The sequence below is a fragment of the Gasterosteus aculeatus genome, chromosome 2 (assembly GCF_964276395.1).
Source record: "Gasterosteus aculeatus chromosome 2, fGasAcu3.hap1.1, whole genome shotgun sequence".
NCBI classification, from domain to species: domain Eukaryota; kingdom Metazoa; phylum Chordata; class Actinopteri; order Perciformes; family Gasterosteidae; genus Gasterosteus; species Gasterosteus aculeatus.
Genome location: NC_135689.1, coordinates 16,974,301 through 16,988,967, shown reverse-complemented (window position 1 = coordinate 16,988,967; position 14,667 = coordinate 16,974,301). Strand labels below are relative to the sequence as shown.

Below are 14,667 nucleotides of genomic sequence, written 5' to 3'. Positions count from 1 at the left end.
GGACGGGTCTCTGAGGTGTGGTGATCACACGACAAAACAACCGCCGACGGAGGGGGAGCGGAGGGGCAATCGTGCGCTCCCTGTCCGCTGGTGGGCAGCAAGGTGAAAAAAAATGCTTGTTGACGCTTTGGAAATATATCAAGAGGGACGAGCACACGTAATTAGGAGATAATCCGCTTAATTTTCTGAATAAAAGTCAAATGACAAAATAAGTTATTCTTTCTGTGGTGCGTCCCGTAACCAAATGGCCCACGGACCAGTCCGCGGCCCGGTGGTCGGGGACCCCTGATATATGGGGTACGTGAAAAAACATATATACCGTGTCAAAGGTTTGGACACTTTGTCATTGAATGAGTGAGAAAATGTGTCCAAACTTTTAACTGGTACAGTTTATTTCAAAAACCTAAAAATAGTTATTAAATAAATTTTGAAGAAAATAGAACTCAACCCAGAGTCTCCCCCCATAACAGAATGGTTTAACCCAACCTGGCACACGCCACCTGTCAATCACAGCCTCTCTGAAGGCTCAAACAGTGGAGTTGAACACACCGAGGAACAAAGAGACAGAAGGCAAAACCTGAGCCGACAGAATCACGTCAGTTTTCAGAAGAATATGTTTACGTCCACCAGAGGTTTAATAAATCACACTCTTTTTTTCAACCAAAGATGCTTTGCGCTTTAGGTGGTACTTGTCTGAAAAAGTTCTTTCTGAATTGTCCTGTGTTCTCAGTCTCTTTATGGAACCTTTAACTAAATAAAGGCTGGGATTATTTAAGGAGCCTTTCAAACCGTATACAGTGAGAGAAGGAAAGAAGCTGTAGCACATTTTAAAGACTCAAAATAGGCCACTTCTGAATTATTGTGCTCACTGTAGATACATTGAAATCTCAAGCAAAAATATATAAAAATATCTACAACTTAAAGTCTGCAAGATTTTTAGGGTCTTTTGTAGTGATTGATAAATCACAAAACGAGGAAAAAACTGGTTTGTGAGAATTAAGGCTGGTTTTAATTACAGCTGAATGTCATATTTTGTTGCTTTAAAAGGGGAGTTTGTATTTTCAGCCACTCTAAAATTCCAACCATTGAATGAAAAAAAGTTAAAAACGGTTTACAAAATGAAGTGTTTCTGACTGTAGAGGCTTTAAGCACATTTTCTTGCATATAAAGTATCATTTAAACCCCGTTTACTAGCTTGCACTTTTCTTTTTTTTACCTTTGGAACGACAGCACACTGTGAAGCAAACTAATTGAAATGAAATTGACAAAGTACTTACAGCGAGGCAGACAGACGGATGTGAAGGTCAACATTGATTTATCTCCTGGTGTTGCTGCTAAAAGACGTCTGAGGGCTTTTAAAGTTTATGTTCTCGTACACACTCGATGAATCCTCATTTGTCATCCTACAATGACACACACAGCAGAAGTATTTACTGACAAAACAACTGCACAACTGTAACGCATCCTCTGCTTAATGTTCTGTGATCACATGTTCAAGCGTCACAGAGCGCCTCCCACTTACACGGAAGAAGAGCGTGACGACGCCATGTTGGGCTTGGACCTCGAGTTGGTCATCTGGGGATATTTGATGTTGGAGTATTCTCTCTCCTTTATCTTATTCCTCTGTAAAGTGACAACACGTTCACAACCTGGAAAGCTCTCCCACCTGTTGGGTCTTAACCCTTCATAGTTCCTTTCCAACGTAAAAAAAAAGGTGCTGTTGGATATATTTCGATGTGTATGGAAACACCAGCGTAATGTCGTACCTGCTCCTCCTCCAGTCTCTTCTGAGCCGTGTCTATGTACTGCTGCACCGCCATGTAGATGAACTTGTACTGGGCCTCGGTTTGCACCATGCCCGACCTCTGCTGCCTCACCCGCTGGATGGTTTTAGGGACGTCGATGTCACAATCCAGACCTGCACACATGTGAGCGACAACGAGTGAGCGCAGGTACAGTGAACAAGATTTGACTTATTTTTTTTTTTAAGTAAGTCAGTTTGCCACCTTGCCGGTTAATAACGTCAATTAGGATGTCAATGACGATGATGGTGCCTGTCCTGCCGATGCCTGCACTGCAGAGAGAGAAACCACAGCACATTTATTTCATCCAGACAATTATGAAGAGTGTTACATAAGCATCAAAACCTTTCCCAACTCTACCAAATTAATGGAAGTGGATCATGAAAGTCGGAGCTTATATTTGTTTTAACCTGCCAGCAGCAATAAACTTGATTTTGTTACGTCACATATAAAGTGCTCTCAAAGCCACTGCAGATAAACACACTGCTCAACGTAGTGTCGTTTTCCCCGAAAAGACAACATAAGGGGGGAGAGTCATGACTCAAATGTGTTCTGTCAATCAGTCAACATGTTTGTGAAACACATGAAAGCCCACGAAGACGAATCCAACGTTTATCCACCAACCAACAGTGGAAAATAAATTAGAAGAAAATAGAGAATAGAGGCGCTTTGATGCTGCTGCTGTGTTTATTCATGCATGTGACTGCTGCCACTGATCGTGATATTGTTATCAGAATTCAGTGGGTTTTATTTACCATCTTGTGTTCAGCATTCCATTTATATTCATTCAAGTTTGTGTTATTTTACAGCTCATCTAAAATTAATTATGGCCTTGACTTCCAATTGGACGTTAATTTCAAGTTATTCCAATTAATAACCGGCTGCAGGTGGGAGAATTAAGAATGAGTTTGTACTTTGTTTCTGATAAACAGGTCTTTAGATTTACTTTTGGTGGCGCTAGTTTGCTGTAGACGTATTGCCAATGAGAACAAGTGTTAACCTTAGTTATAGCACACCCAAGGGGCCAATTTAAACAGTATTTTATGAAATCCCCACTTCAAACAAAGAGCAAAGTGTGCACAAGCCGCCTGATGGCAAATTGAGTCAACGAAGAGAAGAACAGAGAACGGCAAACAGTGACCACAGCGGGTTTCCCCAAACGGGAAATCCCTGCTCCGTGTGCAAACACGAGCGTGTGTGTGGCCACAGATGGTCGCTCACAAATTGGGATTTAAGTAATTGCCTTTTAGATTTGATCCAACGTTAATAAAGGACAAAGTAGACCCTGTCCAAACAACCTTTGGACCGCTTCTCTGGTTTTCATCTAAAAGTCCAAAGTGCCACATTTCTCTTCTTCCGCAGCTGCTGGACCCAGAAATAATTAACGTATACACAAACTATAGGACTAGGTTCTTTAATCCAAACTCCACGCTTCATATTGGAACAGAGGTTGTACCTGCAGTGGACGACGATGGGTCCGGTGTCTGGAACGGAGCTCTGGGTGCGGTTGACCTCCTCCAGGAACCAGAGGACGCCGCCGGGCTCATTGGGCACCCCGTGGTCCGGCCAGCTCAGGTACTGGTAGTGCCAGATGTACCTCAGAGGCTCCTTCTACAAGAAAATGATGTGTGTGTGTGATTTAAAATGGAATTATGATGTCCTACTTCCTCCAAACAACGGATCTGCACAGCTTGTTAAAAGGCTTACTGAGAGGAATAAGGGACTAAATCCACTGCACTAATTCAAGCAGGGTTTACGAAGCTAATATGATGCTTCAGTTAGCCAATTAAAGTGTTTTTTCCCCACTATTAAATGCCATCTTTGTGTTGGCTTGAACCGCCTGTGCTGTAATGGAGGGATACTCTCTGGTGGTCACATGTAGACTAAGAGCAGCGACATTGTTCTCACACAGAACACTCGTGGAAATACACATTGTGGATGTATCTTCTTGTTCTTTAGGACACAATTCTAATGCCGCTGTGATGTCAATATCAAAATAAAGATAACTAAAAAATTGTTGTAGCATTGGGTATTGCAAGTACGCCAGTGTTAAAGAGTAGCCGTGAATGATGGAATACAGTGTTGTGAAAAATCAGAATCAAGGAATTCTGTCCCTAATTTCTTGTGGTAAATGGTCTGTACTTGTATAGCGCTTTTCTAGTCTTCTGACCACTCAAAGCGCTTTAACACTACATGAGTGTAGTGAGTTCTCCTGTCATCACACTGATGACAGGAGAACCACACACAGTGACACCTGCCCATCAGTAACTAACATTCACACACTGTAGTCGCAGTTAAGTGTGGGGTTGGGTTAAGTGTCTTGCCCAAGGACACAACGACATGCGGGTTAGCAGAGCCTGGGATCGAACCGACAACCCTCTGATTGGAGGATGACCGTGCTCCCCACTCACCCACAGTCGCCTCGTGGGTGAGTGGAACTTGTGGTGTTCTCATGGTGAGCAAGTGATAGAGAAAAGCCGTAAAAAGTTAAACGATTATAACTTTTCCCTTCAAGAGAGTAAAATCTTTACAGTGTGGGCGTGAACATGGAAAGAACATGGAAGGGCTACACTGTCCAGTTGATTCTTTTGCTCTAACAGGGGAGAATGTGATATATTAATTTGTGATGGTAGCCGTCATTCACCTAAACACATGACGGTTGGATGGAAGAATCACTTTGCGGCTCTTTGGAGACCACGTTGAGACGTTAGCCCCAGAAACCAATGCCTCCTTTTTAAATGATGTTCATTCAGATTTTCTACTACTGTGATCGAAGGAACAGCTTCTATGAAGTGGGTGGTGACGCCCACAACGACCCCCCCGTGTGCCTCTTATTGTATTAATGCATTGAAGAATACCTTCTAAACTAAAGCCGATACCATGTCCTCTATTTGCTGAGATCCATGTGGTCAATCCTCGAGCAAACGCGAGCCGGATTGTGTGTGTGGGGGGTTAGATAATCCGATCCCAGGTCAGTGGGTCGGCTCTGATTGAGCACGCAGCTTTCCCTACCCGGTCCAGACGGGTAACCTCCAGCTTCCTCAGGATGTAGTCTTGTGCAGGCCGCTCGTCCACGTTCCTCACCAGCACCTTCCCGAATTCCTTACTGCCGTGCAAATCGGGCCAGTAACGGACACATTTGTTCTGAATCGGAGGAAAGACGCGGAGAGAGAGGAAGAGGAAAAAGAGGTTGGTCTGTATTAGATAATCGAAAGGAAAAAAAAAAATAAAGAGCTCATCTGAAGCAGTTTTCCAATCAGCTTAACTGTCATACTATCCTGTTGCCCCCCCGACACACACAGTCACACACACACAGCATCATCATCCTCTCTACACATATACACCCCTCTCTCAGAATCAGCTGATGCTCTCAGGGGCTGTACTTTAACTGGGGATGTAGGAACAAAATGGTTGACAAGCGGTTAGAAAAATATGGATTTAAAAAAAAAAAAAGGTCAATAGTACAGAATTGATCCTTTAACATCAAACTGAAACAATTTGCTGTCTGCTTGAAAGCGCATTTGTAAGACATCAACTGGGAGAAAAAACCTAGAAAAAGCACAGAACCGAAGAGTTGGAGCTACTTTATAGAAACTGCGATGTATGAAACCATTTCTACCTTCTAGTCCCACGTGATGTAACGCGTTACCTTTTATAGGCCCTGTATCCGCACTGTGGTAATGTATGTTAAGGGAAGCCAGTCGCTCACCCGCCCTCGCTCCATCTCCTTTGTAGTCATGACGATGACGTGTGTATTTTCCTGATACACCATCTTCCAGAAGTCAACCACCGTATTCTGTAGGCACCCTTGGGTGGCGATAAAGATTTTGCCCTCATCCACGTGGCGTCCCTCTTCATGCATACTCTGTACAGCATGGGCGATGAAACATTGAATTAAGCACCAACGCGAGGACCATTAACTCATGTATCCCCAACGGAAATGTAGTGCGAAAGAATGTGTTGAATTGTTACGTATTAAAGTGGGTATTTTATATTTTACTGCGTGATGTATTAACATCGACAATGAAACACAAACCATGCCCATTTATTGCTACATTGTGTACAACTGCCTTCTTTTGGCGTCTCTTAAATGAATGGCCTTGCATGGGACTTACTATGATGCAGTTGGCATTGATGTAGTCCGAACCAGGAACATCTGGATCTACCTCCTGGAGTTCCACCCGAGTTGTGTCAACTGAAAAAAACAAAGTCAAACTCTCAAGAATGCACAACAAAACGTAGACGTTTTTTTCTCAGATCACACTTTGTGCTTTTCTTTCCAAAACTAATGTCAATTGGTGGGCTGTGAGCAATCAAAGCAGAAGCCTTCGCACTCTGCCGAGGCTTCTGCGTTCTCTGATGTATATCTGTGTCATTGTTTCCACAGGAAGTTGGAGAGACAGGATATGGCAGGTTGCTGCGAGACTCACAGGGGAGGATGTTCTTGTATCTGTTTTTACTCTTGTTTTCTGGCTTCTGGCCTTCTTTCCGGGGATACAGCAGCTTGCACTCCTGCTGCTGAAGTACCTGAGAGGGAAAGGCAAAGTGAGACGTTTTAACATATATATGAATATTCAGGTTAAAACGTTTTACAGTTCACAGGAGAAGACATTCCTCACACTGCATTTACTTAATTCCCCTTTTCCAGAGGTGGATTTTTGCTTAGAGGAACACAACATTTGAATAGCATTTTGATTTGTTTTCCCAGAAAGGTGCACGTTTGAAAAGTGAAATGGGCATTTAATGCAGTAGGGGTCCCTCTGCGGTCCCAGAGTCCCCCCCAAACTAACTGAGCCCCAGAGGGACTAACTCAAGCCACATGGCAAGTAGTTGAGTGTGAGAGACCCAGTTAAACGGTTGATGAATACAATCGTAAATATCAACTCATTTTGTTTGTTTTAAATGTATATACACAAAAATGTACATCAAATCCCCGTTTTGTACGTCCTATCGCTGACTGAATGACTTGTGGGTGGTCTGTGAGTCCATGAGGGGTTTGCATGAATTCGTGTTCAGGTGGTGCACGTACAGAGGAAGCGTTTCGTCTTTGAGTCTCAAAAGCTCCTCTGTCATTAAATTCATCTCGGACTCGTTTGTGCATTTTCCTATAGTTATTTTGCTGTATTAACATGAACAGTTATTTGCAGTCCTGATATATTTTTTTATATTGCGCGTTTGTGTAAAACTTGTACATTTTATTCACATCGATAACTTGCCGGTTGCTTGGAAATGATAAATCCAGGAACATAAGGTCATGCCGCAAGATAAGCTTCAGCACCATTACGCAAAAGAAACACAAATATTTCCTGTCCCTTACCAGACCAGTAAAAGAATAACTCACCTGGCGGTAAACATCCCCAAATAGCTCAGTATTGGTTTACAGCATAATATGACGTTCATGTGACGATTAGCTATTGTGGAAAAACTTCATCATCAATCTCAAACGGTGTTTTAGGCCTCATACCTCAAATTCCTCCCAGAATCCTTGTTTGGGTTTTTCAGAGTTGTCTGCTACTTTGTTGAGCTCTCGTACCCGGTTCTCAATGTTGGCTGCGTTTATCCTGGTGGCGTTGAAGGGCTGTGGTCGCAAAAGGAATGAGTCAACTTAGGAAAACGTAGTTTTGGTGAATTAAAAAAGTTGGGACAGAGTATGCCAAGGATTCCCCGGCAGAGCCGTGGTCCTCTCCCACACCTGCTTGAGGTGCACTACGATGCCACTTTTCTCCACCATGGGGTTCTTCTTGTAGTGATCCACCAGGTCGGCCAGCGTGTCGAACCGCTCGCCGCCGCCCACGTCGTATTTACCGTCCTGCTGGAGGAAAACGGCCACAGTTTGTCCACAGAAACCACAAACCTCAATCTGAACAGAGACAAAGTCAGCCTACTTTCAACTAAAAGATCAAGGATTCAGTCACTTTGAAACAGGATTTGCAAAAACACGTCCATGCATTTATCTTCAGTCGACTGGACTACTGTAGCGGTGAGTCTCCGGTCCTCACTAAGACCCAGTAAGTGGATCACATGACTCCAGTTCTAAGGTCTTTACACTGGCTTCCGGTCCAACAGCTCTGCTGTTGGGTTCATAACGCACTGAATGGTGAAGTGGATTCTTGTCTAACTGTATTTGGTAACCGAGGTCGCCTGTGTTGCGCTTGTACAATAAAGCCGGACTGCTGAAAGAGTGCCGAGTTAGTCCGAGAGGCCGGGGAGAGCGACCTCACCTGGTAGCGTATCATGACGTGGGTGACCTTGGTCTTGCGGTCCACGTTCTCGTGTTTCTCCTCATTGGTGAGAACTGACAGAACAAAGTCGCCCGGTTTACTCTGGCTCTCCCGGACCAGGAAGCTTCCGGCCTTGCCTTTGTCCGTGAGTAGTTTTTCCGCATCTCGCCCAGACAGGTGCCCGTGGTACCACCTGGCCACGGGGGGGGAGAAGAGGCTTAGGTGGAACAAGACGTGAGCCCTGAAACAACGTTCAATGACAACAAGACGGCCTAAACGCCTGAACATGCAAACTGGATCAGCTGGAGCGTCAGTCTGACCAACAGGCCAACGTTCATTCCCATCTCAGGTCACTGAGGGACATCTGGCCCTTTAGGTGACAAATGCTTTACTATCTTTAGCAGCCGGTCACTAACTTTGTCTGTCACCATTGGTGTTGGTGAATATTGGGTTTTAAATGTTTTAGAATTTTAGAAATCTGAATTACAACCTGATTACTACTGAAAATGATGGTGAGAACATTCACCGGGAAAACGACTGCATGCAACCATTTAAAAAACACAGTGCACATCCGTTTGGATTATTTACTGAATGGTTTCTTCGCTGTCTGTGTCTTTTCACCTTCCGCCGAGATGGAGAAGCTCGGCCGCAAGCTAGATGCCATTGCAAAGCAAATCAAATCAAGGAGACAAGGAACAACAGCTGAGGAGGAAACTTGAGCAACTGAGGGGGAGGGTTAGCAATCTACTTCCTGCCTTAAGGGAAAATGTTGTACATTGTGGTGCTCGTGTTTAGAATAATGTCTATCTATGAGTGCATCTTGAGCAAAGACTCCTACTCGGGAATAAGTGTCTCTTAAATTGCTGCAGCCTCGATCAGCTTCTGATGTCACAGTAACATGAAAAACCTGCATGTGTGCACTTTTGTTTTTTTCTTTTTCCAGTGTGGTGAGCAAGAGCGTGTAGGAGGCTCAGGAGACCTGTAGAATGCAGGAACCACACAAACCAGAGCCATTGATCACAAGGTGTGCTTAGACCTAAATGGAAACAGATACACACATTGCAACGTGCATATGGGTAGAAAAAGAAGATGCACAACCCGCCGAGTGTGAGATGACAGCAAACAGTCGCAAAGGGACGTTTTGCAAATGACATGATTGTGTGTGTATCTTGCTGTATGCATGCTGGCATTATTACACCAGCTGCAGGGAAGAGGCGATGTGTGATGAGGTGTGTAGCGCTGTCCAACCTTTGTGTAGTCTCTGTAACGAGGATAGCGTGCGGAGCAAAAACCAACAAACCCGCTTGTTTGAAGACGGATTTGGGAATTTATCACGTTTTATGCATCAGAGATTTAGTGTGGGATGCATGTGTACAGATGAATCCACCATCCCTGCAAACACACATGTGTATTGGTACAGAGCGGATGATTTAATGGTTGATTCTTAAACCGTTCACTTGGTGGCAATGTAGGTCTGGAAAATTCAAGATTAAATGGTTCAACTATATATTATTTATAGTCTACCTCCCAACTGAATTGCGGTGCAGTAATGATGTTTGCCTACCAGACAATTGTATAGTTTACAATTTGAAGGATCTTCAGTGAGTCCGAAGTGTCAATCAAATGTGTCAACCGTGCATAACCACAACGTATTTAATCTCTTAATTAATCAGATATGTGTTTGGGCAAAAGCAGAAGCGTCATCTACCATTTCCATTTAAAGTCCAGGTGTGTCTGCAACTGGCACATTGCTATTGCTAAAACGCAAAGAGCGCAAGTCAGCGTTTTTCTGCAGTGAAAAGAGTTTTTCAACAACAAATGTGGTTTGAAGCTGAAGATATTGTTAGATAAAAACATATTTTTAATTCATTTTCCCCTAGAATTGTAATCTCAGCGTTATGAATGAAGCTCCACAGCCAATTGTTTGCAACTATGCATTTAAGACGAAGGCTGAAGGGGGTTGATAAATCAAAAGGTTGCGGAGGCCTGAAGCCGATGAGTAATGCACAGAGCCTCAAAACGCCACTGGGAGGGGAGGCGCAAACTTTAAAGTAGCCTAATACCACACACACGGAGATGAGGAGAAGGGAGGCTGAGTGGACAGAGGCGTGTGTGCACACGAGGCATAAATATAGCACTCCTTGACTCATTGTGACACATTTTGTTCGGACAAAACTGTGTGGGATAAGTTAATCATTCTGTGTCTTCTCAAATAGCAACAGTCCCCAGAATGCAAGAAATGTTTGACGCTGAAACAGGTTAGGTAGGCACAGAATACAAAAAAGTATTTTAAAAAGAAGGAAGATACCGCCTTGCTGACTTTAGATTTGCTCTTTGTCGGTCAACGGCCTCAGCAAACCTCTTTTAAAGACTATTAGCTTATGTACATTTGGGATTAAAACAAATTAAATCACACAAATGTTTGCCCAACTCTGCAATTCCTTTCAACTCAAAACGGCCTTTAAAATTCACTGCCCTCAAATTCCTCTGTAAGATGTTCACGCATCCACTAACAAATAAGCATTTGAACATAGTGGAATACTAAGTTATTCTGGAGCTTGTTGGGACCAAAATAGAGCTAAAGGGAGGCTGTTTTAGCTTTGCGAGTCCAATTACAGTTGATAATTCCCTGGACTAATTATCACCCATGATCATTTCAAATGTGATCAACCATAGTGCTATGGATGAGGAAAATATATGCATCATTACTGTGAGGTATTCAATTTAATCTTATCCAGCAGGAGGGGTTCTCTTAGCAAAGCAGCAGTCAATAAATAAAGGAGACGTCATGTTACCATATTAATAATAATCTACCGTCTCAAACTTCAACTGTCAAGATGTTGGAATAGGTTAGTTTAATTGACCCAACTTTACATGCGTTCAGGCTCCTCCTGCAGACGTTTATAGCAATGCCACACACAGGTCAAAAAAGCCTTCAGTCTCAACATGCTGAAAAATATATTCTGAGGCCGCTCAACTGTGATGTGTAGTATTCCATGCCTCTTATTTCCATGCCCCAAATCCTATTTAATAAATGACATGCCTGCCTCCTTTTGTCCAGGGTGGTGTCCTCTGCAGTGTGTGTAACAGCACGTGAGGTGCAGCAGGATACTGTGCGTGCACTGTAAACTACACTCATAAACATGTTCTACGGGGTTTGGCTGCTTCTCTTTGCAGGATGCGGTTTGACAGCACAACAACCCTCAAGCCGTCAGAATCCGGTCATCCGGTCAATCCGTACGCAGTTGTGACGAGGTGGCCTCAGATGGGTTCATGTGTATGTTTTTGCTCAGCCGGCTCGCACCTCTCAGACGTCGGGTCCTGGCAGTTAAGCGGGTACTTGAGCTCGATGACATGGCCGTTCCTCTCGCGCAGGAGGTCCTGCTGCTCCGTGTAATACTGCACCAGCTCGGCCAGCGTGGCAAACTTCTCGCCTCCGTACAGGTCGTAGTAGTCGCCCGAGTTCTGGATCTTTATGTGGGTCACCTCATCGTCGCGCCTGAGTGGGAGAAAGCACAGTGGGGGATTCGTCATTCAGTTGTGCAGCGCGGAAATAGAGGTGGGCTCACTGTGAAGAAGCACCCAGAATTCTTCTCTACGTCTTTACCGCTTGTTCACTTTCACCCTGCAGGTAAAAATGAACACACACACACACACACACACACACACACACAGCCACCCACACACATGTTCTCGTGCTCACACAAACAAATCGTCGCCCACACGTACTCACAGAGCATAAATTCATACACGATATAAAATGCTCAGCTTATGAAGCCATCTGCTCACAGAGAACTTCTTCTTTCTAGGGGCAAGTTAAAGAAGGTTTGTGGTGATGTCACTCCCTCAGTCTAGGGTTCGGGGTTATTTTCTTCTCTTAATCTACACATGAAATGCTCTGCGATGCTGTAGCCTTTCGTGCATACTGTATAAATCATTCAAATAAGGATATACATGTTAAATATAAAAGAATAACACTGCAAACGCTGGGGTGAGAAAAAGAGCCACAGGCTACTACAGGAAGGAAAATGTGAGGCGTCAAAGCCGAAGTGATTTAAACACACTGATCCATTTCATCACCAAATATTGGACTTCAATAACAAAAACGCAAATCTTCTCATAAGGGATCATCCCTTCTTCCTAATACCCTGTAGTTTTCATAAATAATGTGTTTGGAGGAAGGCTGTATTGTGATTGCAAAATAATAAAACAGAAATGCACGGAGCTGCTGAGCTCAAAGACTGATAAGCCAGAAAACATCGGGTGGGCTTCCACTTTGCATATTGAACCGCTTTGAATGCAAACACACAAACGCCTGGAAGCAAGTGAAGAGATGCGTCTCAAGCTCAATGACGGTATACTGGTTGTTTTTTCACATCTCCAGTGACGTCCGACATGTTTCTGCAGCAGAGGTAAACTAAACATCCTGCACACATGTGAAGCGGGATGACACACAAGCGACCAGCCAGCCAGTTTCAGTAAACATTCCAGTACGATTCAATGCAGAAAAAAACATTATTACTTTGCAGGTAATTCTGCAGTCATTAACTTTAACGAGTGATTGGATAACTACTTCTTATACCTGCCGCTTTGGGACACAGCCCGAGCCCACACATGCGGAGAGGACCTGCAGGAAAAGCATATATTTTGTGCAGATATCTTAATTTACAAATAATACTGGGAATATTCCATGTTTCAAAAACACAAATAGACACATTGACTATTTGCAAATGTATTTTTAATTATTTTATTTTGTGTTTTTTTTTGTGGCTCAAGGTGGAGCCGCGCCCCACTGCCGTCTATGGACCAGCCGCACCTGCAAGCTCCGGAGTGGGATCAGCCGGGTTGTCGGTTCCATCTGATCCACGACATACACATTACTTTGTAGAGGCCTCCGACCTTTTCTCTCTGCAAAGTAATGAGCGGCTAATGGTCACCTCGATGGCACAACTTCGGTTTCCTTGTCTACATGCATTTCACTTTCCCCCCTTATTCCTTCTTTACTTTCACTCAACATACTGTACATCCTTTCCTTGCTTTACGCTCTCCCTCTCTCTTCCAGTGCGTGCTGGTAATTGCTTTTGGCTCTATTAGTGGGTGCTGGCAGGGTGCCACAGGTCTCTGGCCCTGTTAAAGGCCCCTCCTCAAGTCACGGGCCAAAGACCCTTCTCTCTCTCTCTCTCTCTGTATAACCCCATTAACTCTCGAATGAGCCAAACACGTCTGATTAGATTCTCGTTCAGTTTCCTGGTCTGCCTCTTTCGGACTGATAACAGTTATGGCTTCATTATGAGAGAATTTAGGAAGCCACGGTCAGCAGCAAGTCTGTTCAGCTACAATACATGACAGATGTCTGTTATTGTTGTTTTATTCCATGTTTTACTGAAGAGGAGTAAGAAGGTCCTCCATCCGGACACATTTGATTGCCGTTTTATATTTGTAAAGTTATTCTCCCAACCCACTAAAATGACTAATCAACACAGTGAAACAATAAGTAACATCTGCTTTAATTAGGAGACACACAGTCATTGAAGCTACAACGGCAAATCAAAGCAAACAAGATTCAGTGCAAGGTAGTATTTGTTTAACTCCAACCAATGTATTCAATCATTTTTCGGGGTCAAATTCAAGCATGATTCTGTTAGAATTCCAGTCCAGGATCCTCCTTTTGCTAATTTTTCATTAAAACAAGTAAAAAGTTTCCCGACGCTCATTCGGATCCTATTTAATCCCATTCATTATGATCTAATGTAATTAATGTGGGAAATTAACTGGCTGAGGATCAAAGAAAATAAGTTATGACAAATTTCTTGCTCACCAGAAATTCTCCTCTCAGCACCAGAGAATCCAGACATTTTGACTGAAAACTAACGCGAAAAAAACGCACTTCTCAACGTGTCGCGGATGTGGCATCACACCGTGGTAATATGCATCGATGGGAAGCACAAGCTTGACCCGAGTTCTGTGTTTACAAATCGTGTTCTAAGTCACATCCTGTAGGACGCTGAGGAATTACACAAATAGATGACACTAAAATCAGGATATGTAGACATGCTTTTATCCCAGTGACTGTCAAACTGTAAAACTCATAATGCCAACTTTCAGCACACCAACAAGAAACAGTCATTTACTTCGATGATACGTTTCCTGCTTTTAACTTGTTTGCACTGATCATGATGCCTCAGTCCTTTGCAGCTGCAGCTTCACACACTCCACCTGTGGGCGGGATTAAGTGTTGAAAACTTCTAGCCGAACGTTGAAGCGTGTACACCTGAGGCCGAATGCGGACCGCCAAGCCGTTCGATCCGGCCCACGACTGGATTCCCAAATTGTGGAGTGACGCCGAGTGCGAAAAGTGGTCGGTGGCAGGTAACGGCAGGTTGCGGGGTCGGTGGTCGGGTCCTTTTTCAGAACGGCATAAGTCGATCTCAGTTGGGTATTTAGCGACATCCAAATACCATGTAACGTTTAATATTACATCAAGCATCTTCGTGACCGTGGGTTTGCTGTACGTGTTTTTTTCTAACTTTATTGACAATCTAGCAGAACACAGCAGCTTGCAAGTAGCGCAGCGTCTTAAATAAAGTGACGTATGTCTTAATGGGGCTTTAGAAATGATCACAATGGGATTCTGTATTTGCTCA

At 43.7% G+C, this 14,667-nt stretch overlaps 1 protein-coding gene across 3 annotated transcripts in view; it reads right to left on the bottom strand.

The window, feature by feature from the left end:
* Positions 1 to 14,667, bottom strand: part of ptpn11b (protein tyrosine phosphatase non-receptor type 11b) — a 39,257-nt gene that overhangs the window by 10,053 nt on the left and 14,537 nt on the right. For 2 of the 3 annotated variants that reach the window (XR_013451564.1, XM_040193577.2), the window contains exons 3-15: positions 11,328 to 11,522; positions 8,024 to 8,216; positions 7,495 to 7,614; positions 7,267 to 7,380; positions 6,233 to 6,329; positions 5,918 to 5,997; positions 5,512 to 5,667; positions 4,815 to 4,946; positions 3,259 to 3,413; positions 2,007 to 2,074; positions 1,767 to 1,918; positions 1,523 to 1,623; positions 1,278 to 1,403 (exon numbers count right to left, since the gene is read on the bottom strand). Coding sequence is in view for 2 of the 3 variants with exons in the window: in XM_040193577.2 (XP_040049511.2) it covers positions 1,316 to 1,403; positions 1,523 to 1,623; positions 1,767 to 1,918; positions 2,007 to 2,074; positions 3,259 to 3,413; positions 4,815 to 4,946; positions 5,512 to 5,667; positions 5,918 to 5,997; positions 6,233 to 6,329; positions 7,267 to 7,380; positions 7,495 to 7,614; positions 8,024 to 8,216; positions 11,328 to 11,522 (1,651 nt within the window). In the remaining variant the exon portion in view is untranslated. The remainder of the gene's footprint in view (positions 1 to 1,277; positions 1,404 to 1,522; positions 1,624 to 1,766; positions 1,919 to 2,006; positions 2,075 to 3,258; positions 3,414 to 4,814; positions 4,947 to 5,511; positions 5,668 to 5,917; positions 5,998 to 6,232; positions 6,330 to 7,266; positions 7,381 to 7,494; positions 7,615 to 8,023; positions 8,217 to 11,327; positions 11,523 to 14,667) is intronic. The other variant, XM_040193580.2, reaches the window with a different exon arrangement.